The sequence below is a fragment of the Linepithema humile genome, chromosome 1 (genome assembly GCF_040581485.1).
Source record: "Linepithema humile isolate Giens D197 chromosome 1, Lhum_UNIL_v1.0, whole genome shotgun sequence".
Lineage (NCBI taxonomy): Eukaryota > Metazoa > Arthropoda > Insecta > Hymenoptera > Formicidae > Linepithema > Linepithema humile.
The window spans coordinates 1844317-1870750 of NC_090128.1; the positions used below are offsets into that span (position 1 = coordinate 1844317).

General features: G+C 34.0%; 2 protein-coding genes across 9 annotated transcripts in view; one reads left to right on the forward strand and one right to left on the reverse strand.

The window, feature by feature from the left end:
* Positions 1-13241, reverse strand: Ca-Ma2d (Ca[2+] channel Muscle-specific alpha2/delta subunit). 2 transcript variants are annotated; one of them, XM_067348222.1, is made up of 13 exons: positions 12827-13241; positions 12173-12254; positions 11443-11795; positions 10610-11004; positions 9887-10206; positions 7256-7516; positions 6579-6707; positions 4960-5321; positions 4551-4755; positions 3614-4199; positions 2673-3028; positions 1851-2147; positions 1-460 (listed from the first exon to the last, which is right to left on the reverse strand). In XM_067348222.1, the coding sequence occupies exons 1-13, from the start codon at positions 12904-12906 to the stop codon at positions 173-175; spliced, it is 3714 nt and encodes a 1237-aa protein (XP_067204323.1). In that variant the 5' UTR covers positions 12907-13241; the 3' UTR covers positions 1-172. The 2 variants fall into 2 exon arrangements, with proteins under 2 accessions (XP_067204323.1, XP_067204324.1); XM_067348223.1 differs by lacking the exon at positions 6579-6707.
* The window catches only part of LOC105674451 (protein rolling stone-like), a 16652-nt gene continuing 2418 nt past the window's right edge, over positions 12201-26434 (forward strand). Inside the window, exons 1-2 of one of the 7 annotated variants that reach the window (XM_012370756.2) lie at positions 12201-12341; positions 15472-15642. In XM_012370756.2, the coding sequence (XP_012226179.2) occupies positions 15588-15642 (55 nt within the window). In that variant the 5' untranslated portion in view covers positions 12201-12341; positions 15472-15587. Of the gene's footprint in view, positions 12342-15471; positions 15643-17475; positions 17706-18319; positions 18338-21778; positions 22124-24953; positions 25514-25867; positions 26330-26434 lie in introns of those variants that run through there. The other 6 variants (XM_067348351.1, XM_012370755.2, XM_067348352.1 and 3 more) reach the window with 6 other exon arrangements.

Below are 26434 nucleotides of genomic sequence, written 5' to 3' on the forward strand. Positions count from 1 at the left end.
TTTCTTATGTTATACTTTATTAGTAATTTACTCTTTTATTATTTATTAATTAAATTACATAGCCGCGCTTTGGAAAAAAACGTTATTGTAAAGTGTTTTTTTTCTTCATTATTATTAATTTTTTATTGTAAAACAATAGTTACATATATCGAGGACGGTTTGATTCGTTATATTATACATAGACACATAATGATAATAATATATATATCAGCGACAAGGACACTTTCAATCCGGACGCTCCTCCGCAGTCCTTGATCTCATACTCCAGAGGGTGCTCCGTGAAGCAGCTCTCCCGCCTGCGCCGTTTCAGGGCGTTCAGCGGAATCTTGTGGCATGGTTTGTCAGCCGTGCTATTTGTGTACTCGAGGGGCGAGATAATGGCGGGAGTCACCTCTAATCTCTTGTAACACGTCGGATACATGCTATCCACCACGACCAAGAGCAGATTGGTGTGCGCCACCTGTGGATTATTGACAATTATAACGAACAATTAGAATATGATAATGATATAAGATGAAAAGCAATACAATAATTACAAAACTCGATTTTCGAAAAAATCTACAAAATCTACAATTATTGACGCACTTTGCAAAATTATTTCAAGTATACCGAAGCATTTTGATGCTCACTACGGAATATTTTAAATATAAATTTCTTAAGTGTATAACATGTCGAAAAGACGTCACGATTGCTGAAATGCGTCAAATATATTTTGCCTACGATACATAGTTTGTTGAATATTTCAATGAAAAACCGCATACGTGCGTAGTAGAGTTTTTACGTCAGTTGCGCATGACAGTTTTCATTGCGTATGCAATGAATATTGCATGCTATAATATTTGCTATTACAGTTTTTCCTTTTCTTTTCTTTGAAACAACTTTGCAAAATTGACATGCAAATTGACTAAAAATATATTTTCAAAAAAACAATACGCAACTCAATGACCGGATATTACGTTTTGTTACGTTATTTTGACAATTGAAGAACATAAAACATGAAAGAAAACGTTATTATTATTAATGCAATAATTTGTTATCAAAAATCGATTCCAAAATTTCTTCTAGAGATAAAAAATTTCGCAATAAAAATTTTCCGATTCATTCGATTATATATGTACGGCACATATATAGTACTTATAATATTAATTATAAATATTGATGCGAACGCGCATTATATCGACTTATTACCATTTTTCTGCTTGTCAGACTGTTAAATGCACTACGACACATATGAATAATTGTTTCCCATTATTCACACATAATGCATGAATTCGATGGACTGATAATTTCCAAAACATTTATTTAATGTTAATTAATTACCTGAAAGCCTATGCATAATTACCGAACCAGGACAAAAATTAATTAACAACAACCACAAGGAGAAGCAAAAATAAGAATAAAACTAAAAACTTAATTATCTGTTTTAATTGATAAAAAGAATTAAAGCATAAAACTTTTTCTTAATATTAGAGAAAGTCGGAAAGTAAAGAGATTTTTTTAAGAACAATCAAATCAAACATTTAAGAAAAATTTCCCGTATTTTTTTTACTCTTCCATATTTGTTAAATGTTTAATATTTGGAGGAGATGTTTTGTAACTTCTTTGTTGAAGAATGCGAATATGCGTGACTAATTGTGCTGTGTAACAGCACAATCTATTTTTTATTTTTAAATTGCTTACAATCGCGCAAAACACTAACATCGCAATTCTATCCGCGTAAACGAAATTTTAGAATTTGCAGACGAGATGGTATGTGAACAATATTTACTTTTCCGTTTGTCTCAATACCAAGAAATCAGCGAAATTACACAAGTTTCCAGTTTCAAGCAAGCCTGTGGAAAGATACTGACTCTCTGGGCGTAGAACGGCCTCGAGCAGTAATTGGAGTGATTGGTGACGCCTTTAGCAGCGACGGTCTCGTTCAGTATGTAGAGCGTCCTTTTCTGATCGCAAGGGTAATAATAGAGGTAGGGTTTCGGTGGCGGTGGCGGATCGGGCGCGTCCTCGTCGAGATGGACCTTGCCGTGAATGCCAGGCAGGTCCGCGAACTGGGTCGCGAACCACATCAGCCGTAGCAGGAGCCCAAGCAACAGCCGACCGACGTATCGCAGCGGCTCCATTACGCTGCTGGCGGAGTTCTTGATTCGCTAGAACAATTTGCGGCCCCGTATAATAGCATTCTCGTTCCTTCGCAAAGTGGAGCGAAGCAATTAGAAAGTCCCGGAAATAGCTCGACGCAGCCCGCTCTTAAAGCGTTTGCAAACCGAAAAAAAAATGGACCGGACAATCGAATATTATCGGCGTAATGTATTATGCAGAATGAATGAATAATATTACAATCAATTATGGTTATTTAATTAAATTTTCACTCGCGAGTTATAAAATCATTTGGTTATTGATGCAAAACGTTGATTTTAAACGTAATTGTAACTAAAATTAAATGCAATCAAGATATGTTGATGCGAAAGAATTGAAGATAAATAACTGTAAATTATAAAAATAAATATTCAATTCGATTGCAATTAATGTGACAATAAAATTAAAAGTTTACTTCTTCTTCTCAGATTTTTATATAATTATTGAAAAGTCAACTGCAAAATTTAGATACAGCAATACTTTCGAATTTTCATCGAATTGATTAGCGAATATCATTTTTCGATATGGATACTCACGACCTCCCGGCACCAACCCTGATAATCATAGATGTCGATCGGATTGTAGAGACCCTGGCCGACCATGGACACCATGACGGCACCCTCCTGAGTGCCCATAAATTGTCCGGTGTCGTTATGCGCTTCCGAAATCACCACAAAACCATTCTGGTCCAGCAGGTAGCAGTCGATCCAATTATGCTCGCAATTTATCAGCGGATTCGTCGTCACCGAGGTCAGCGTGATAAACTGCTTGTACAAGTCTGTCATCGGCATCTGAAAGCCGACCACAGCCGCCGGCGCTTTTTTGCCTCCATCTCTGGGCGACAAGGTCATCGACACCGTCACGACCGCGTCCGAGCCCGCTCCCCACGGAACTTTTGTAACAAATTTTCGAGTAAGAAACAATTCGACTTTGGACTATTATAACTTTTTTTCTACAGCACCTACAGTAAAAACAAGCATACTTTTCTTATATAATTTGGATATGCGCTATCGATTGAGCCTAATATCAACACAATCGGCCCAGCCGTTATTGAGATCCGATAATCTCGGCTCGTCCCAACTTTCTCACTCGCGTAAAGAGACACGGTCGGCCTTGCGCCTGTGTTGCGCGCTGCGCGTGAACTTGCCGCGAGACACTACCGTGTCTCTTGATTGTATGATAATACGGAACAAAATAGGTCATTGTACGATAGTGAATAATTATGTATACAATTATGTATGCGGGAAGTCCCGAAAATTTGCAAGTGTATTCTACTTATCTAAATATAGCCACTTTTATTTCTAACATGAATTATACGCAAAACTGCGTGAAATTTACATAGCAAACAGATTAAGTTTTGCAAAATATCTTTCCATGTGTATAAGCAGCAATACCGAATTAATGTCAGGTTGAAAGGACACCTCATATAATTTTAATTGTACAAGATTCCATCTTACTTTCTAAGCATGATTCTCACCAGACAGATAGATGCTGTTGGGGTCTAGCTCGTTCTGAAAGATCGCGCCTTTGTACCAGGGCTCGTTCACCGCGCGCCTGTGAAGATCGCCGAAGACGATGCCGTCGTCCGAGTCCGGCAGCACGGCGGTGTGAAGATGATGCCATCGAGTGAGGCCGCTCTGCGTCGCGACGAACCTGATGAAGACACCGTAGCGACGCGCCAGATCGCGGGCGTGGGCTGGCAAACCCTCCACGTAATCACCGCGGAAGCTGTTGTTCGTCGCCTTGGCGTCGAACACCAGCAGCTGCATGAGCTCCCGGTTGCAATAGTAATCGTCGCGCTTGAGCGTCTGCCGTCCGCAGTTGGGCGCCTGATCGTCGTCCGCAATCGGATACGCTTCGTACTGCTCGGACCATCGCCAGTCAGGTCGACTCATCAACGCTAAAAAGTGGCGCAGTTCGTTCTCCGGACTGTTGAACTGATGACCTTCCAGATAATGATAGCGGCAATACACCCAGCTTGGATGCACGCGCCAGTGATCGCCCACAAAGTAGTCTGACACGTTTACGTTCATGTTCTGATTCCGGCGGATTTCATCACCGACCTTGAAGAGCAGCATGTAATTTGATTTAATGTCTGAATAATAATAAAACTTTAGTTTGTTTTGATGTGCTTCAATTCATGTTTAAAGCAGGATCGAGTTATGCTAATTAATGTTGAATTGTTTTAATGAAATTGGTTGATGCATGCAATTGCTTGAATGTTCATATATGTGTTCAATTAATTCTGAATTAATTTAAATTGTTTAAAGCGGGTGGATTGAATGAGGTTAATTAATGTTGAATTATTTTAATGAAATTGTTTGTTAGGTTGCAATTATTTAAATATTTATATACATGTTTGTGTGTGGTTACCTAAGCACACAACACTGATAATCTCTGCGTTTCTACTCAACCTTGATCCAAGTGGTTCCATAATTGGGTATGGCGATTGCGAGACCAAACGGCGTTCCAGGTAAAGGCGCGAAAAAGTAATCGCGTCTCTCCAGGGTGACTCGACGATTGTCGTCGTAATGCAGCTTCACAGGCAATTCTTTTATGCTACCTCGTTGATGATCGACCAGCGCCGATCTCAATTCCAATATCTCTGGACCAGGATTTCTGCGCTCGTTTTAAAAAATATTAGACACTTGTTGAATAAAAGGAAATGTCAAATATGACATTTAACAATACATTTGGATGCACAAAATTATATTAGACAATATCCATAATATTCCATAATATTGATAATTATTTTTATCTTTTGTTTCAGTCTCCGAATAAAAAAATCGCAACAGCGTGATGACGAAGGCGTCGTTACGTTACCTCGGCCCGCGTCCGTCGTCAAGTATCTCGACTTCGGTGAGGTCGATGCTGTTGTAATTCAATTTAAGTTGGCCTTTATGGACTGGCCGGAGATCCGGATGCAGTATCACGTAGCCGTTATTAGATACGATGAAGGCGTAGCCGTTCACGCCGAGCTTGTATGGCAAGGTGAGTTTGCGGATGTCGTCAATCGGTACGTCTGTGCCAGCTACGCCGAGTAGATTAGCCATGCGTGTCTCATTGTTGCGATTGCTCTTGCGATCAAACACGGGCGTACCCACAGAAGTTAGCATCCGGTACTCCTGCCAAGCAGTGGTGTTCAGGATGGACGGGTCCTCCTCGATGTTCTCGTCCTTGTGCAGCTACGCAGAGCGATCGCGCGAATGAAAAATCGCACAGCTGACTCATTTTGCGATTAAAAGAATCGAACACGTCGCCAAAATGGGACAAAAGCGAAGGGTCACTCTATCTAATTCGTCCTCGATCTCTCTAACACCGAGGTGTCTAAAGCGTGTCTCGGAATTTACTGAAAGCGCGACCGAAATCTCGTAAATCATCTTTGTCGATATGCGATATTTTTTAATCAAATAATTTTGAGTTACATTTTCAATGGCTTATATAGCTATTATATTTGAATGTTATAATTTTATCATTAAGAAAGCCCAAGTAGTAGACATTTCTTTTATTTATTACATTTTTAAATTAGATAGATCATTTATAATAATTTTTTTTAATTAATGCCATTATAGAGCATTTTCACCAATCGAGTCTTCGGTTCGCGTCCATCCAATCCCGAACATCTTGTGTATAGCGGCTAACACAGATTTAATGGTAGAAAATGAATAAAAAAGAAATAAAGAGGAAGTTGACGAAGCCCAGTCAACAGGGTACTAAACCTAGCTGGGAAACTTTCAGCACGCTAACAGTCGATCGCCGAGGACCATTCGCTGCATCGATTAGCGGTGTCCCGATGACCAGCGATTAATTGGTTGACGATGTTTGTCCAGCCCTCAGAGTCGACAGTTCAACGAACTACATTGGCCAAATCCTTTTAGATACTAAAGCCTTTGACTTTGATACTCAAGCGAGGTGATCAGTCGGCTATATGAACCACATTACGTTTTAATTCACGTAATTTTACAATATTGTAAAAAAATATATTTTGAAGTTTTTACATATAATGAGAATTATTTTTGACAAATAAAAATAATTAAAAGACGACATTTATTTAATAATGTGTCGTATCGCCGATGATATCAATTTTCAATTGTCTCGCTTGATTTTGTATGAATTACTAAACGGAGTTATCGAAGTTAAATGTAACATCAATCTTTTCCAAACAAGTTATTATTGATGTTTTTTTTTTAGTTAATTGGGCTAGAAAAGGCTAAAAAGCTAAGCTTTTTCTGAGATGAGAAAATTGATCAATGTCATATCATGTAAATCTTGTATTCTCCGTTTGAAATTCGAGTGTATTTAAGGATTGAAATACAGGAGCGTGTGCGAAGGGAAAATACAATGCGATATAGATGTAAACAGAGCGCCTGAAAAGCCTGGGGGCAGGCAGCAGGGGGCGCGCAGGGGTGGTGGAATATGCTTTTTCGATTTCGAATCTCAACCTTCTTTATGTAGATCGCGTCCTCGTTTATTCTCACGCCCAGTCGCTTTCCTTTCAGGTGTTTTTGCAGGCGCGATTTTTGATCCCGGTGCTCCATTACCAGCCACAGCCAAGCGGCAAGTGCCGGATTCTGATGGGATTTACGTATGTTTATTTTATTCTCCCTTTTTCTTCTTTCTCCTACGTTCGCTTTTCTTATTCATGGATTATTTTGAGGTATCGTCGGAAATATTGGGAAACAGATAAAAATCACACAACTTTTAAAGGTAAGAAAAGAGAAATATTCAGATAAAAATTATTAGCTTTCTAAAACTTACAAGATTTTCTTATAATTAAAAGTTCTCAATAATATCTTCAATTTTTATATAATCTTTTTACAAATATATTTAATATTTTCCACGCGTGTTATGAAAGCATTAACTTTGTGTATCTTCGTGCGATATTTTCAAGAAAATTGTAAAGTGATTTAATTAAATCAGAATTGAAACTAAATTTTCAATATTTATATTTTTATTCTAATATTTTCATAGAAAAATAAAGAAAATTAGATTAGAATGAAAATTTTTAATCTTCTAAATTTTCAATATTTGTATTTTTACCCTAATATTTTTATAGAAAAATAAAAATTAGATTAGAATAAAAATTCTTAAAATTCTAAATTTTTAATTGTTTTTTTACCGTGATATCGGCATAGGTATGCGTCCACACGATGGGATGTACGACGTCCTGAAGTACCATGGGCCGCGCCACGACCGGGATATACTTGAGCACCTGTTCGCGCACTTCCTCCTGGTTATGTACGTGCCTGTAGAAACCGCGGTTCCTGCACGCTATCCCCTGGATCTCACGCACCTTCGACACTTCTTTGCCCAGCAGGTATGTGAACACCCGCACCGGTATACGAGTGTTGTTTGCTTCCCAGTTCCATTTTTCAAACACCTGTGAAAAAAAAGCACGTGTGTCGTGTGTGCCCATAAAAATCAAAGCGCGTGTGTCGGAGCGCAACCAAATTTTCATTGTCAAATCAATACAGAGTAATGATACAGATGCAGAAACGTTTCACCCTAATTTTTCGGCCTTCTTCGATCTGAAATTGCGGAACACTGCATGTTGTTTGTGCATGATTACTTTTATATTACGCACATCATCTTCTTTTGCTCTCCGACACTTGCGTTTTGATTCTTGAAGCCTTTTTTTTTGTTTTTTGTTATTATAAAACCACATATCACGTTATTTTTTTGATCGTGAAGGTAATATTGATTCTTGTCATTTCTCCGCGGTTTTTTTATCGAAATAAAACATTAAAAATTCTCTCGAGCTAGCCGCACGATGATCATCAGCTGCTGTAAGCGTGAATAAAACGTGAAATTTCACCGACGGTGAACGTGATGAAGCTTTTCTCACCGCGCGTTAAGTTTACAAGTCGACACTATGTAATTATTTTCTTGGGAAGAAAGAACCTTCATCATCATCTATAAACAGTAGATATGACGACGACAATGGAACGCGAACGGTTAAATTATGCCTCCGTTATATCCAATCTTCGGTTAATAACGGACATGTACGACTCTAACTGACATGATTAAGTATGCCATAAACATCACAATCTCACAACAAATATTGTTTTTCTTCGGAGAAAAGTTTTCCTTCGACTTTTATTATTATTGTCCGAAAAGTAAAAAAACGCCTTTGTTATGTCAAGAAATGCGATGAGGTCAGATAGATAAATTATAAGCAGACGGTTAAATTATGTTAAAACTATTTTGTCTTCAGCCGGAAAGAGTGGCACATCTACGTACAATTTTTACGGCCTACAGAGTTAAATGGACGCGTTAAAAACGCTGACATGTTTCAAAGAAGATTCGACTCTTTACGAAATAAAATTATGGAAAAGCAAATAAGTGAAGATAGTAGCGATTGCATAAACTTTTCTTTTATGTACTTTTTTTTTTTATTTAAAACGTAATTTGTAATTAATTTTTTGTTCTTGTTGGTTTGGCTTCTTTAACGTAATGGAATAATACATAATAAAAATTCTTTGCACACGCGAAAAAGGAACATTTAAAGTCGCACTTATATACATGAATGATAAAAGAAAGGAAAAATATCGATTTATCGTATAATTTGCACATGTAAGACGGAATTGAATCGAAAAATTAATCTTTTTAGAAATAAAAATAGTCTTCGGATTTTACTAATGCAAACAACTTGCATTTTTGCATGTTTCTTTTACAAAAATTAATGACTTGTGTTGCATATAAAACTAAATGACTAAATAAATAAACAACTAAATGACATTGTTTTGCATATAAAAGATAACGAGAATTGAAAAGTGAATACTTTGCGACATTTTTAACTTAGAAAATATGAAATATTCATTTTTGTATAATTTTCCATTTATTGATCTATGTAAAAAAATTATATGGATCTATGCAAAAGTGCGAGCAAGTAAACCGTATTATCGAAATCGAATATTTTTTTATCTCTAAAATGTTAATTTTTATATGTATATATTGTATGTATTTTTGTATGTAATATGCATTTTTTTATTCAATCCAATAAGTACTATGTGTTTTATTACGGGACGGTAACATATGCGACATTGGTGCGTGATTTCCTAGTATTTGATAGTGATAATCGGTTATCGGACATCTAAGCTTTAGTTATATCAACGTGCGCAGCTCGATTACATCATCAAATTGTAAATATGCGTCATCTTTGAATTAGCATAAAATATTTAACAATAGATTTCACAGTTTACTATATTTTAATGTCGATTTTAAATAACGCTGCTTTTCTAGAATAAATATTAGTGAAAAATTAGTGGCAAACCAAAAATAGGAATGTAAAATCGAAACGCTTATAAGAATGCTAATTTACCAATTACTTTAACATAAATTTAACATAAATTTCAATCTTAGTATTCGGTTGCAATGCCACGTATTACACATAACAATCTCGTATTTTATTTCACGCATAATGTTGCATAAATTGTCATAAATAATAATAAACATAAATAATACAACATAATCTTTCTCAAACCGCTAATCAGTTACTGGTTAAAAGATAGACTTTTTACAAACGAGGTTTAACAAGGAATAACATTAAATTATTACTATTATTTAAATACTTACGTGTGAAAAAAGTTTTCTTCAAAAAGGAAGGAATGAAATTAGTTTTGTGTAATTGTTTCATGAAATTTTGGGAAGTTATTTGCGAAATCATCGTAGCGATCTCGTTGACATGCAAAATTTTAGCAAACGAGAGGGCGATAAAAAAGTTCAAGTCAAGTGGAAATTATGTTCTAACCTCCGTCATATTTCCGGGAACACCGTCTGTGACGAGCATGATGAGCTGATTGCATGGCGTGTCGACGTCGCATCCACGTGTTTCTCGATAAGTCTTTAGCAAGCTGAACGCCTTGCTGAAAGCCTCCGTAAGATTGGCGACGCCGTCCGTCTTGATGTTGTTCATGGACTTCTTGAACGTGTCGATATTTTCTGGGGTGGCCTGGATCAGCATGTCCTTGAAGCACGGCACTAGGTCGGTTGTATCATTGGCATACTGCAGCAGCGTGACGAAGTCGTTATTCGACAGGGTGTCCAGGATCGAGCTCACCGTTGCCTTCGCTATCACAAGCATCGTTGTCCCGTTAAGATACAGATTAAAATTCAAATAACGAAATATTACAATTATTTAATTGTAAAATTAATTTCGAAAAACTAATAGAAGGGACTGTAAAAACCAAAGTGCGGGTATCGCGAAAAACAGTTCCTTTGGAAAAGTAGCCAAAAGTTTAGCCGCGTATTAAATTTTACGGATATATGTTTACGCGTGATTATTATTAGTTGCAATTCTGCCAGACTGAAGGAAGCTCAAAAATTAAGTTGATTGAGTTAATTTATAATCAAAATTTTTGCGCTCTGACAGTCGCGCTTTGAACTTTCCTTCTGTTAGTTTTTCTGTTATTAAAATACAACTAATTATATTCTTTCCAATTTTTTTTTTTTTATAGAAACCGATCTTGTGTACCAATTGTCTTCCCCATTCCGGTCATGCTGCCGCTGCTGTCTATCAGGATCACCATGTCCTTGCTGCACGTGGCCGTCTCGATGAACCAGCTGCGCACCCGGCAGTCGTACAGATCGGCGGGCGGATTGTCATCCTTTTCATTCCTGTCCGGCGTTTTCCACTGCATGGCAGGATACTGCCTGAGCATGCCGGTGACCGATCCGAAGTACTGCCACGACAGCGCCGGATCGGATTCGTAATTCTGACGAAACACATCATCTAACTCCTCGGTCTTCATGATGTTCTCCACGACGTCCCGCGAGAGATCATATACGTTAGTCGGTATGTGAACCGACGAGTAGCTTACGTTTACCGGGATATTGTAGAAGTGCGAATCCTGGATCAGCTCCATTTCCCTAGACAGGTATGTGAGTTATCAAAATTATATATATATAAAAAAAGTAATGACAAACACGATGCATTTCTGGCAAAAAATTTTATTATGACTTGTGCGTAATTTTTGAAGTTCGCCAAATTTAGAAATCAAGCTAACATTATTCTTCATTAATTTAACGCAAACGTTGTTTCTTAAGGTTGTAAAACGCAAAGTGCGATATATAATAATCAATATTTAGTATCAATATTTCTGATTTTATCAAGCAAGAGGTTCAACATTCCTAAACATTTTGGAAAGATAATTTCTTCCGAAATCCCACACATCGTCCATCATTCTTAATTCGTCGAAACCTCGTCAGAATTCGTCGTCCCTTTAAGTTTCGCACCTCGATCACTCCATAATCGATTGGAGGCAACTTGGCAGGGAAAAACGAGCGATGACCGAGCAAATCGCTCACCTGTACACGCTCCATTCGCTGGCATTCTTCCTCGGGCAGTTAATGTCCTCTTTGTCCTCCTCTTCGTCCCCTGAATCGTCATCATTCTCCGCTGCTGAATCATCGTCGCCGACAGGGCTGCACTTACCGGAAATATACGAGAAGTTGCCAATCTTCTCGTTATATTTACCGGTTTCGTAGAGCGCGTCCACGACGGACGGGTCCCAATTCTCCGCCGCTTCCTCGGCCGCGATTCGAATGCAGGTGACTGCATCCATTTTCCGGCGCAGCATTCTGCCCACATTCTCGCTGATTATGTTGACTAATTCTTCTCCAGCTTTATCCTCGACTCGCGTGTTCATGCTCTTGTACTTCTGCAAGAATCATTACTCGTCAGCTCCTTAGCATACTTTGGCATTTATTCTTTCGTTTACGATTGCGCCAGATTGTTCGAAATATTATATTAGTTTTGAAAGATTCGAAATTGAATAATAGAAACGTTTTAGAATAAAAGCGCTTCTTTCCTTCATCGTAAATTCTTTTTGTAAATTGAGCATTAAAAATGATTGCTTTTTAATTACTTTAGGAAAAAATTTTGTAGAATGTGAAAAATGCTGCAGTGCAAAATATTTATTGCTGAATAATACGATAAAATCACATTGTACGAAAAACCGCGAATTAAATTCTCATCGTTTTTTTATGTTTATTGTTATATATATCTTAAATAAATACATATTGTGTACATATTTACCTCCAGTAATTCTTCGGGCCGGGCCACTTCGTTCGCGAGTTCCCATAAGTCGGTGCCCAGCTTCTCCGCCCATCTGCCCACACTGGAAGAAACATTCGAAAACATACAACTGTATTATTACTTAACAAGTGCTCCGAAGAGTAATAATGATAAGCCGTACAAATTAAAGGTAATTAAGAGTGCAAACAATTATTTAAATATTCAGCTGATAAACATGTGTGTTAAGTCTTACTCCTTTACACTTGTTCACACGTGTGACTCCTTCACACTTGTTCTAAGTGAGGTTCTTGTGAATAAGAAAAAAAAAAAAAAGAATTGATAACAGAGTACACATGTCCGAAGTACATGTAAACGCAAAAATTCGTATCGCGTACTTTGAAGAAGTTGAGGAAACAAAGAGGTGAATAATATACATATAATCGTACAAAATATTATTTTTCTAGACTGTCGCGCGTCGACAAGTGATACGTAATAAACTGGATCTAACAACTTATCTGTTTTCATCAAATATTGGAAAAATATTTACCGAAGTACAGTTAATATTATGTTTTCTGACACTGTCGTCTGATTTTTTTACTTAATTAATGTATTTATTTAAGAAACCGATAACATTTGCTCTCACATTCTACGCGTCGCTTTACTATCCGAACTCACATGTGCGCGTCTTTGGCTAGACACAGTGCGGTCAGCAGCGCGAAGTAAAAGACGAGACATCGACCTGTCGTCGTCGGCATGAACAAAACTAGCCGCTTTGCCTTTCTTCCTCTTCTTCTTCTTCTCTTTCTTCTTCTTTTTTTTTTATATCCGCGCGATGATTATATTTGCTTCTATTGAAACGTAACGTACACTTCCTGGAGAAACCACGGATCCGTGAAAGCTCACAATCACGCCATTCGATTGCCACCGCAAGCCGTTCGCGAGGCTTACCTCCGGTCCGAGTATTTTTGGCATCCGAGCAGCGCCGTCTCGAAGCTCTCGGGTTTTCCTCTTGCTTTCTGGCGTGGCCCATGAGTATTAATAAAATCGTGCCGGCCGGCCAGAGCGATGTCTCGAGAAATTAGGAAAAATAGTTGGAAATTGATTTGGCGCGGCTACAAATTTCTAATTTTCCAAATTGAGAATTCGTTTTATAGATGTCGTACTTCATTTTATTCAGCACTTGCCGATTTATTTTAAATTGTTTATTATAAAATAGAAACGACTGGGAAATATATAAACAATTAAGTTATTAATTTAATTATGTTGGTATTTATTTAAACACTCAATGCTTATTTAAACCACGTTTAAAAATGTTAAATGTTTAGAGAGAAAACTAATGCGAAAGTCATAAAGTTGCACGTGCTCATATTTGTATAATGACTTTGAAAAAATAAGATATCACAATCTTTCTTTTCAAAAAAATTCGTAAAATTTAATTAGTTAATAATTTTTTGTAATATTCTTACCAAATTAATGAGAAAAAATTGTGTGTTTTATAAAATTATTTGATTTGCAAAATTTTTGACGTAATGAAATTTGTTATGTGATTAATTTGTTTTTGTATGGCTACTTTTTTTACTAGTTTTATTTATTGACGTATATAGTAGAATATATGCAATAATATTACCGAAAATCTAACGAGGTTGAACTGAATGAATAATGTAATAAATTCCTGGAAAATTATTGGTAACATTTTATGAGCACATCGCGTGTAATTGTGTGTAATTATGTGTAATCCGACATTCGTGCCAGCACGAATGCATCGATGCGCAACGTGTCGTTCGCGATTTTGCAATCATTACGCACGCACGTAACAAAGGGCTCACGAAAGCTGAGGCCGGACGAAGGGTATACAATCGAGGATATTCTCTTCACGTAACCGGCTTATATATAGGGTCTCTTTGAAGATACGATTACATAACGTCTTGTAACGCGAGCCTCTCGCAAAATTATTTGATTTGCAAAATTTTTAACGCGATGAAACTCATTATGTGATCAGTCTACTTTTTATTTCACTCACGTTTTATTTATTTGATGCATATATGGTAGAATATGCAAGAATATTACCGAGAATATTATTTGCAAATCGCATTGTAAATCGCAACTTGCAAACAATGATTTACATACGCAATTTGAAATTTAACTCTCTTCCGCGATAAGGTAGTAAATACGCAAATATCTACATTTCTGCTGTTTTAACTGCAACTTTTGAAAAAAAAAGTTTGTTATGTCAACTTTTTAGTGCAGAAATTTGGCGTGTTTAATTTTTCTGTGAAAAAGGATGTAAAATATAATACAAAACTGTATAATAAAAAATAATGCAAAATACAAAGCTAAAATTTCAAACTTTTTACACATGATGTAAAAATGTAGTACAAGCAAAAATTGTGAATTTTTTTCCATCTTTTTTTATTATAAATTTTTTTTTTTAAATGGAGAATGTTGTACTTTTTTATATATTGATTGTAATAGCCATCGTCAAAGCAAATTCGACAACATGTAATATAAAGTGATCGTCCAAGCTTAAAAAGGTGTTTATTTTTCTAGTTTTTAAAGCCAATTTTTTCGACAATGAAGATTCGTATGAAAAAAATTAATATTTTACATTTTCGATTTATTTTTGTTTGAGAAATCATCTGTTCTCATTTCCACTTGTACCACGATTTTCATCGTATTCTTAATTGCAAAAATTAAAAAATTTATATAAAATTCTATAGAAATTGAAAGAATAGATAAAATATATTCATTTTTGTTCTGATATAAATAAGATATGTTTGTATCAGATAAACCCTCAATTTGTCAATTTTAAACACTGCTGCTGATTAGCAAGTTGCGATGAATATGCATGACACAATATTACCAAAATATTTGTATCTAAAAAGACAATTTGCAACATTATTGTTTGCAAAACACAGATATTAAATTGAAAGTCTAAAGGCCATTACACACAAAATGACATAACTGCATATGCATAACATAAGACCATCTCGATCAATGAACATTTAGCATAAAGGCGCCATATTGATTTACATAACATGCTTATTGGTCGAGACGGTCTTATGCTATGCATATGCAGTTATGTCATTTTGTGTGTGATGGCCTTCACAATTGCAAAGTCACATACTCGAATGATAAATATTAATTGCTATTAAAAGACGTTGTTTAAAAGTAGGAAGGAACTATGAATTTTACCTGAAGAAGGGTTCCGATCGGTATATGTATTTTCTCGAATATCGCGTGTGCGCGAGGAACGTGGTGTATTTGACCGTAACTGGTAGATCGTACACAGCTACTAATCTGCATATTAAAATATATATTAGGAAATCAGCGACATGGATTCGAGGCAAGCGAGCGACGTATTTCTCGACCTACGACAGCCTACGACGGCCGAAAGGAAGAACGTCACCCCGCAGAGTCGTGAAAAGTTGCTGAAGACATGGTTGTAAATCGAAGTCCAAAATCCGCGCAACGTCGGCCGCTGTTACGTACTGGTATGTACGATTTCGATCTGCAAAAGTTATTAGCAGAAAATACACTTTCTTATATAAATTAAGAAAAAGAAATTCTATTTGGACGGAAGTTGTAATGTGAGAAATTACGTGCTGATTTCTTATAATTAAAGAAGCGCGTTTTTTCCTAAATATTTATAATAATATGATATTTAAGAAAGATATATCAAGCTATTTAATTGAGCGAAAGAAAGTTCTGCGAAAATAATTTTATTGAGGACAGTTAAATTTGCAATGCTCGTAATGTAAATCCATTTGAGTTTACGTTGTAATATAAGTGAGAGAAAATGATGTATACAGTTAGGAAATTGTCGACAATATGTGACGCGACATAAATATGACGCAGAATGCACGTGTTTTCAGCATGAGAAAGCTATTTCTTCGAGAGAATATATATATATACATACTTAAAAGTTATATTATACAATTATATATATATATATATATATATATATATATAATTGTACAAAATATTGAATAAATATTGCATTCTCGCAGGTACAAATATTTACAGGAACTTTTGTTAAATATATATGTATAGATGTGTAGTTGCCATAATAAATGAAAGGCTAAATAATTAAAACTCTAAATAATTAAAGCAATAAGTTCAAGGTATGAGGAAAAAGTCATGCATCATGTTTGTGTTTGAAATATTACGGATACGTATTTCGAATCAATTTTAATCAATTAATATAGTATAAATTATGTTTCGATTCCTTAAATCACCTTCAGTACATAGTCCATAATTTCGATTAATACACGGACAAAAAAGATATTGTTATTTTAAAAATATCTTTATTTTTAACATGAAAATCTTGAAATGAGATTATATTGCTTTAAACGAAGAAAACTGACTTGAATGAAGTCATTTTATATAGTTCAACCAAGAAAAAAATATTTTTATTATTTAAGAATAATATTCTTATTATTTAAGAATAATATTCTTATTATTTAAGAATAATTTTCTTCAGTGGAAAAGAAAAAATGTTGGATAGAAAATAACATATTTTTCAAACAAAAGGAAGATATTTTATTGTCAAAATAATTATATTGTATTCTTCAAGTGATCATTATAAAATGGAAATATATATATATATATATATATATATATATATATATATATATATATATATAAGACTATAGTATTGTTAAAATTTAAGATTATTAAATTCTTATCGGAAGATTATAAATTGTTGCGTACATACGAAACAATGAACGCGTTAATTTGAGTATATAAACTTTTATTTGACACTACTTTTTTTTCCGTGTAATATTGTAAAAAATACGAGTGAGATAAATTCTAACATCACAGTTAGAAGAATAAGACCTATTATTATATAAGATGTTATGGAATTTATCTCTTATTTTGGACAATATTGTACAATATTGACAATATCGGAATTTTGTAGACTATGTACTGAATGTACTGAAAATGAGTAAATAAAGAACCAAAATGTTTACATTATGTTAATTGAGTACAATCGAACAAAATACGATATTCGACTTCAAGACGAACGTAGCACGGCTCTTCTCCAATATCTTGGATTTATTGTTATCATAATAAATATAATAATTTTATTCATTTCTCTGATACTATAAATAATTAATTTTTAAAATAAAATTATTATTTTTAAAATAACTTTAGCGATTTGTAACATAAAGCAGCTTTTATACATACAAACTATATTAAAAATCATTTCTCTTTAAGAGTTCGTCAACGCGGATTATTTCACGCGTGTGGTTACGTTGGCCAAGGTGGGGATTCCGTTGATCCCCGGTGGGGAATAAATTCAGCATAAGTCTGGGGAAGAAAACCCGCGCCGGTTTACACTGAGGGATTGATATTGATCGCGAGCACGCGGGTTCGTGTTATTCGAGTAGTCAGAGGCGTACGTCGAGACATAGAAGAAGCTGTCATCGCGAAGCACAAAAAGGCAAGATGCTTATTGAGTGTGAAGAAGTGGAGATTCGTGGCATGCTGGAAAAAAACGAGCGCACCGAACGCGTCACCGCGAACAAGTCGCCGACGTTACACGCGCTGTGCGGTATGTGTTTCTCCGCGTTTTCCTTTACATGTTCTCAGAGTGGATTCTCTGTGAATTCTTAGTGGATTCTCTGAAATCTCTGCGAGATCTCTGAAGGCCATCACACGTAAAAAAGTTTTAGTCGTAATCGTAAGACGTAAGCAAATTGACCGGTCACACTGAGCAGTAATGAGAGTGACTCGTATTAAGGCCATTACACGTAAAAAAGTCTTAGTCATAATTGTAAGACGTAAGCAAATCGACCACACGAGTCACTCTCATTACCGCTCAATGTGATTGGTCGATTTGCTTACATCTTACGATTACGTACTAAAACTTTTTTACGTGTAATGGATTCGAATCTCCACGGGAGCACATAAAATTTTTGCGAGATCTTGAAATAATCGAAAATATCGAGATGGTTTGAGACGATCAATAGTTTTCGAGGATGCAATATCGAAAACAATCGAATAGCTAGGGTTTTTTGCGATGCACTCTATATATCGATTGCTAGTATGGAAACACGTGGAGCACGACAATTCTGCGAACAAGCACGCGGTGAACAGATTTGACATATCTCAACCGTTAGATAACGGAGAAAACCGACGATAGCCGGTCGACAGTGCATATTGTGTAAACGTGTAAACGTGTTGGTAAGAGCGTTGATGTGCATTTGCGTACGTACAGTGTGTAGGTGTATAATTAGGCGACTGGTCAGTCTTTGGCCAACCACATTGTCGATCGATAAACCGGGCAAAATTCTCTATAAGATTTTGATTTCTAGAATCATCGCATTGCTGTTCAAGGTCTTTAATTTTTATTTAAATTCTCGCTGGAATTTTAAATCGTCATGTTAATCGACATCCGCTGAACACGCTAAACATAACTATAATGATATATGTAGATTTTTTCGTTATTGCTATTCAAATAATTCAAACTGTTTTGTTTTATGATGTTTGATAATGTCGATACGTCATTTCTAAAGAATTGAATCATTGTAATATTTCTTTAATATTTAATAACTATTCATCAGTCACAGCGATCATAATTCGAATTATTATACTTTTTCATTAATGATTTATTTTTAAATCATTGAAAGCATGATTAGTGGCTGATCTTATTATCTTTTTTTCATAATTCATACATAGGGTATTAAAAAAAGATTTCAGAACTTAAAGAAGAATTATATTTTGAAGATTTTCATAGAACATATTAAAATTGTCAAAAACTTTTTACTGCGATATGAAAAATATCGAGTGCTCTATTGATAAATTTTGATTGCTAACAAAATTTATTTTTAGATCTGTATCTGGCATATTTTTTAGATTTCAGCAAAAGTGTAAACAAACTTAACGCTGAGATTAATTTATTTGCACGATTTAAGGACCACAAATAAATCTCAATTTACATTGCTTAATTGAAGATCACTAAATTTCCATTGAAAAATTGTTGATTTTTAAATTATTATAACTTTAAGAAAAAAAATCGTACAACAATTTTCCCAAGTTTATTTTAAAGAGCAAAGCCTCTACTTTCACTTTCATGAGTTAATTTTCCTCGACGAGGCTACTTTTGCACTAAGAGGCAAGGTAAAACATTCAAACAAGATTTAAAACTCAAAAATTTTGCAAATTTAAACGACTACGGCAAACATTTTTTTCGTGACTGAAATGTGTATAAATTTGAAGCCTGCTCGTTAAAACGAGCTATTAAAAATTAATCTGCGGTTTTTTTTCACCGTTTTATAGTATGTTTTGTGAGAGCATGCATTTTAGACAATTTTTCTCAAAATATCAAATATACCGTCGGCATCAGCATAATCCAAAAAACACTAAGAAGTTGCGCGGTCGGATTTATATTGTGTATGTGTGTGTGTATTATCCCTTCGCTGCCTTCATTCAATTTCAATATGTAATTCATGTATATTCAGTCAAAAGAAAAATTTTTTCCGCAGAATCGTTTAAATTTGCAAAATTTTTAAACATTCAATCCTGTTTGAATTATCCACTTCACTTCCTAGTGCAAAAGCATCTTCGAGGAATATCAACTCATGGAAGTGAAATTAGAGGCTCTATCCTTTAAGATGGATCTAGGAAAGTTATTGTACGATTTTTTTTTTTTTCGCAAAGTTATAACAGTTAAAAAATCAACAATTTTCAGGGGAAATTAGTGATCCTTTAATTTTGCTGTTGATTGTATGTTGGAACATGATACAGTATAATAATAGAACTGTCTTAAAGCGACATTGAGACATCAACTCTCGTGTGATTGCTGACTGTCATAATACCACACTCATGCACTTAATAAAATCTAAAGAGAGAATAGTTCATCAAGTAGCTTAAATTGTCGATCTCGCCAAATTCCTATAGTTAGAAATGTCTCGTGAGAGACAATGCTATAGTTGGAAATATCTCACGAGACATCAAAATCAATTAAAAAATATTTCAAAAGCAGTTATAAATACAGGGATCCCATATCATATATGAAAATATGAATTTATAAAAAGAAGGATACCAAGAATTGTTTGATGATAAGTATTTTCTCAAAAATATCTCTACAAAAAATATTTCTCTACAAACATTTAAAATAAAATGTTTTTTTAGCATTACAGCATAAGCATTATGAAACATGCTTAACAGAATCTTTCAGAATATTCTCTTGTGTGCAATTTCAAGTTTATATTGACTAATAAAAAAAATCAATGTTAATTATCACACAATAAGAGAGAGACAATAAATATTTACGCAATGTAACAATGCTATAGTTGGAAATATCTCACGAGACATTTCCAACTGTAACAGTGTTACATTGCGTGAATATTTATTGTCTTATTGTGTGATAATTAACTTTTAGTCCCGACGGTTCTTTTCGGCATCTTTAATCCCGATTCATGGGTCGTTTGCGTCTTTGCGTTATTTGGATCAGTAAAAACGCTTTAAAAAATCTGAAAAAATTCATGGAGCTTCTTTCAACCTTCAACTTGAAGTCCCAATTATAATATTTCGATAAAAATTATTTTTTTATATAGTTTGTTATTAAGAAATGGAGGTACCTTACAGCACTTTGAAATTTCGCTTGGGTCGAAAACGACCCATGAGTCGGGACTAAGGGTTAACATTGATTTTTTTTTATTAGTCAATATAAACTTGGATTTGCACACAAGAGAATATTCTGTGAAAGTATTCTGTTAAGCATGTTTCATGATGCTTATGCTATAATGCTAAAAAAACATTTTATTTTAAATGTTTGTAGAGAAATATTTTTTGTAGAGATATTTTTGAGAAAATACTTATCATCAAACAATTCTTGGTATCCTTCTTTTTATAAATTCATATTTTCATATATGATATGGGATCCCCGTATTTATAACTGCTCTTGAAATATTTTTTAATCGATTTTGATAAGTAACGAAGGTCTCCTAAGATAAACACAGTAAGAAAACGCATTGATTGGACGAATACACGATTTTATTTAACATCTTTCCAGACTTTTGACAAAACCGTTATCACCAAAACAGTTTTTATACTGTTATATTTATAAATTTACATTTTTCTGTATGACACATACTCTTATAACCGTTTGATGAACTAAAACTCGACAATTTTGGAGGATTTATTTCTTAATGAAAGCCAGTTTTCCATTGCGAAGAACGAACAGTCACAACTTTATTACCTGAATTTTTATCAATATTTTTATCAACTGTATCATCGAAAACATGCTTTGATATTATACCGATGTAGTAACGTGTATACACAGGTGAATGTAGAGAATTACGTGATTACAGATGAGCTGTCGATTGAGAAGTTACGAGGAATGTTTTAATAGCTGTCGGATATATTCTGCGTAATCTTCATATATATGTATATATCGTTTATATATATATATATATGTATATATATATATATATATATATATATATATATATATATACATATATACATCGTTTTCTTTTTTTCCCTCTTTATATAGATCGACACGCTTACGTCAACTTGCTTACTAGCAACGTCACACATTCTGTACACTTTGCAAAAATACCGGCGATTACTCTGACGTCAATTTCTGACGTGTCTCGCGTAGTTTCCCGCGTGAGCGGGAACTTCATTTCAATGCTTAGTCCATCTTCAACGTTGATCGCGTTGCGACATGTCGTTAACAGGAAGAAAGGCATTACGCGGCTTATCAAAATATTGAAAAAATTACGGGAACGTCGGAATCGCGGGGCTGCATATAAGACAGTCGGTGCGATAATTTTAAATTGCTGTCAACAACTTTTGTTGCGCACATTATATTCGGTGAATTCTACATCAAGAGAATTTCCAGATTTACGAACAGAAAAATTGTGAATTTTATGAAATGTGACACTTCTGACGGTCCCAATCGTGAGAACACGTAGTTCGGAGAACTTTTGAAGTGACGAAAAGGAAATGCAAATTGACAAGGTAAACTTGATCGTAAATCTTGTTTGTTGAACAATCTAGGTCATTGATACAAAATTTCTCTTTTATTTACACATTCGCTTTCGATTACATATGCTTTTTTTTGTGATTATTGGCAAAATTTTATAACAAATATTTAAATTTTTAGTCAATTTCTTTATTTCTTCGAAATCAAGAACTCTTGTTGGTCTTTTAATTTCCTTTATGTTATTTATTAAAAAGTAATGATTAAAAACATTTAAGGATAATTTACTTTGTGAAATTTTCAATCTTATTCTTCGACTTTAAGAATCGTATAATTTTTTTTCCATTTATTTTTTTTTCTAATTTTTTGTGTTGAAAACATGGAATATTATATTATGCCGGTAAGTTAGTAACAAAAGTATTAACAAAAGTTATTGCGTTCAATATCAATTCAACAAACAATTCAACGATATCTTAATAAATATATTTTATCTCTCGTATCATCGAAAACTTTATGTAAAAATCATTAGAGAAATTATAACATATGATAAGATTTTTCTTGCATTTTTTTACATTTTTTGAAATCGAATTAAACATGTTACTGCATTTTGAAAATTGAGAAAAACAGCTTAAAAAAAGTTGATTTAATTTAATTTTATCAAATCGATTAATTTAATTTTTTACACTAAAAATTGAATTTATTTTATAGTAGAATTTTCTAGCTGCTATTTTTTTGCTTGTATTGTAGTTATAACACATGAAGAATATAAGTGCTTTAATATTGATTTCTTAATTTTGCAAAATTTGGAAATAACATAGAATTATTGTAAAGAATTCACGGAATTGTTCCACAATATCTCAAAATAGAGAGAAATTAATTAAATAAAAAAATAGTTAAATTAGGAAAAAATGATGAGAAATCCAGTTTGCATTCAGTTTGCGTATTTTCAATCTCCATATTTTTTTCTATTTCCCAAATTTTATTTTTATTTATTAATTTCTAAAATTTATATCGAAAATTAAAAAAAATTAATCCTAAGAATTGTAAAACCGGCTACCTGCTCGCTTTAGCGCATCTGGCGCACCGGTAGTAATAGGCCAAGATTGTGATAAATTAACGGCGAATTAATATTGGCTGATTGACCGCGCTGGGGCGACCTCCCGCCTCGCCGCCGCCTCTAAATACGAATTGCAGCCGATCTCTCTTGTCGCATCGTGTGAACCTCAGCATCGCGCCTACTAGCGAGGTTAATTAGTTCAAAGTGCCTGCTATCTGCGATGCGACGGTGTCTGGTGGAGGCCGAGATCCACCACTCTCGGCACGATCCGAACATCGGAATACGTGACCGTGCATTGAGCCTCGATAAGATAGGCGAGTCTATTTCCGAAACTTCGCGTAATCGTAGAATATTTCGTATCGCTTGTCTGTGATTATTTATTTTTATTGCTGGATTCTGAATTTAATTGAAACGTCACTTATAAAACTAAACTTCTTGCTATTTTGTTTTATTATTATTTTAAGTTTTTTTCCAAGCTTCTTTCACTCGACAGCTAGAAACTATTATTTGATACCGTTGAATGTCTCTAGTTTTAAATTTTCAGAGTGAAACAATGATTATTTTCATGGTTTCTACTGTTATTCTAATGGCAAAATATATGCAAAAGGATAATGTGGTTCTGATCATGTTTGTAATTATTATTTTGCTCTATGTATGTTGCAATCGTTACGCAATCACTGGAAACTGCAGAAGATTAACGTTTTATCAGTGAAGCTTAGGAAAACAGTTAAGGTAGTTCGAGCGTGACAGTATTGGCTAAGAGTAATTCGTAACGGAAAATGGTTTAAAAAAGCGTGTATTTGCATTAACCTCGTCACAACGATGCATTATCATATTATTATACCAGCGCTTCGTCACTAAGTGATGTAATAAAAATCTTCGGATTCCAAATTTCAATGATTAACAAGTAAATAATAATTTTTTTTCTAAAAAACTTTATTATGAATTCATTTCTAAAAAACTTCATTATGAATTCATTTCTAAAAAACTTTATTATGAATTTATTTACTATTAACCAGTTTTTTTTATCAAAATCGTAGGAATAAAAAATTATAATAATAATATTCAATAACTGGATCTTTAGATCGATACAAAAATTGCAAATTATTATTAATGCTGATATAGAGCCAAGAACAGGGCCTTTTTGCTCGAACCTTATGTTTACAATAATGTATTAAACTTAAAAGCAAACGTAAACCTAAGGTTCGAGCACAAAGGCTCTGCTCTTGGCTCTATATCAGCATTAATAATAATTTGTAATTGTAGGAATAGTTTTTTTATTGCAGTACATAATTAAATGTAACATCGACTCTTGCTACAAGACTCTGCGTAAAAGATTCTTACTTTAAAGTCAAGTATCTCAGTAATTAATAAGTCAATATCGTTGAAATTGTAAAATTATATTTACGAAGTCTCTAAGTACAAATGATATAAATTTGAATTATTTCTTAAGATAATTAATTAACGTTTGAATCACCTTAATATTAGAAGCATTAATTTAAAAATAGAGATATCTGATTGTATTTTTATTCTCAAATTTTAACATTATTACTGTCTCGTTATGTAGAACTGATTAACATTTTAAACAAGCATTTAAAAAGGGAAATAAAACTAATTACTAAAGTTTATTTTAGACGATAATTTATGGAAAAGTTCAAAATACCTTTCAAGAAATCTTTCTATAATTTCATATAAGAAAAAAACATTTGAAGAAATGAAATATACATACAAAATAAAAAATGTTTTAATATATAAAATTGAATAAAATTTTAATAATTGGGGACAATTCGTAAAATCCATTATAAAATATTTAAGAGAAAAAGTGGAATATATAGATTTATTTTAATGGATTCATTAATGGAAATGAAGCGGAAATATAGCAAAAACATATGTAAAACGTATTTATGACACTGAGTAGATATCTGCAAATAAATTCACATTAACGCAAATAAGATAAATATGTATTAGATATATATTATTAAATTATGTTTCAAATATAATTTCAAAGTGAACTATTTGACATTTGATTATAAGTTTCAAACTGTCCGCACTGCTCAATCTAAATTAACATTTTTATCCATTATATAAAATTATGAATAATAATATATTACATTTCTAATACTGTCGCGCCTTGTAATTCGATATTTAAAACGGCGTTTGCCTTGGCGCGCTCGTGTGCCGCACCTCATCGAGCGATGTTGCATATTGGACACTACAGCTGATTGGGAGCTTAGGTTAGGTTAGATAACCTCAAGCATACACTTGTCAGTCGTCTCTTCCGCAATTCTTTTTCTCTCGAAGATGGTATTCTCATTCACAGGACTGCCGTCCTTGAAACGGTTGCTGCTGTTTCTCCTTCAGTGCGCGTTATGTAAGTTGCGCGATTATACTGATTAAAAAAATTTCAGTATTTTACGAAATCGAGATTTATCTTGAAATGTGAGTTTTGTTATATCGAATATTTGAAGGATTCGCTGTAATAATGGATTTAATTCAAAAGTATACGAGTGTGAAAGGAACTTTTGTGAAAAACGGAGATCGATGTTTTAATTAGTAATTTAATCAATATTTTATGATCCTTGTTAGATGCCTAATTAGATTTTTCCGTGTCGGAGTCTGTAATGCATGTAAATTTTAAGATTTTTTTGTATGAAAAACTTTGTAAAAAATTTAATTTTTGAATGCATAAAATTTGATAGAATATCACACAAATATTCAGCAATGTATTAAAAAAAATTACTTAATACATTCTTTACAAAATTCGATAAATTTAAGAAAAAACTTTTTTGTTCGATTATAGCGGAAATTCCATCGCAGGCGCGCTCGCTCATCCGAACGAAACGAAGTAATGCGCGGCTATGCTTTTATTATGTAATAATATTTATTAAGACATTAATGGTCAGGTTACATTCCTCTCCGGATAGCGTGATTGGTACGTTGCTATTGTTGTTTACGTTTCCAGGTACGATCGCCCGCCTCCTCATCACTTGTCGCGAGTCGGTACAACCGTGCGGTTCTCTGTTATTTTTCAATCTTGCTCTCGAGATTTTCTTCTCGCAAAAAGCGAGAATACTATCTTTCAACCTGACAGAGAAATCGAAAACTGAAAGAACTGAAAGAAGAACAGAGTGCTTCTGCACTCAAATATTTTTTTAGTTTTTGTTTAAATTTTTTTTTTTTTCGGAAAGTAAGTTCAATTTCTAAAACCAAGAGTTTGATCTTTCTTTCTAAATTCGTGATTCGAGATATCTAAAAAGCGCGTTAATTAAAATATATACGCTGGAAATTTTTT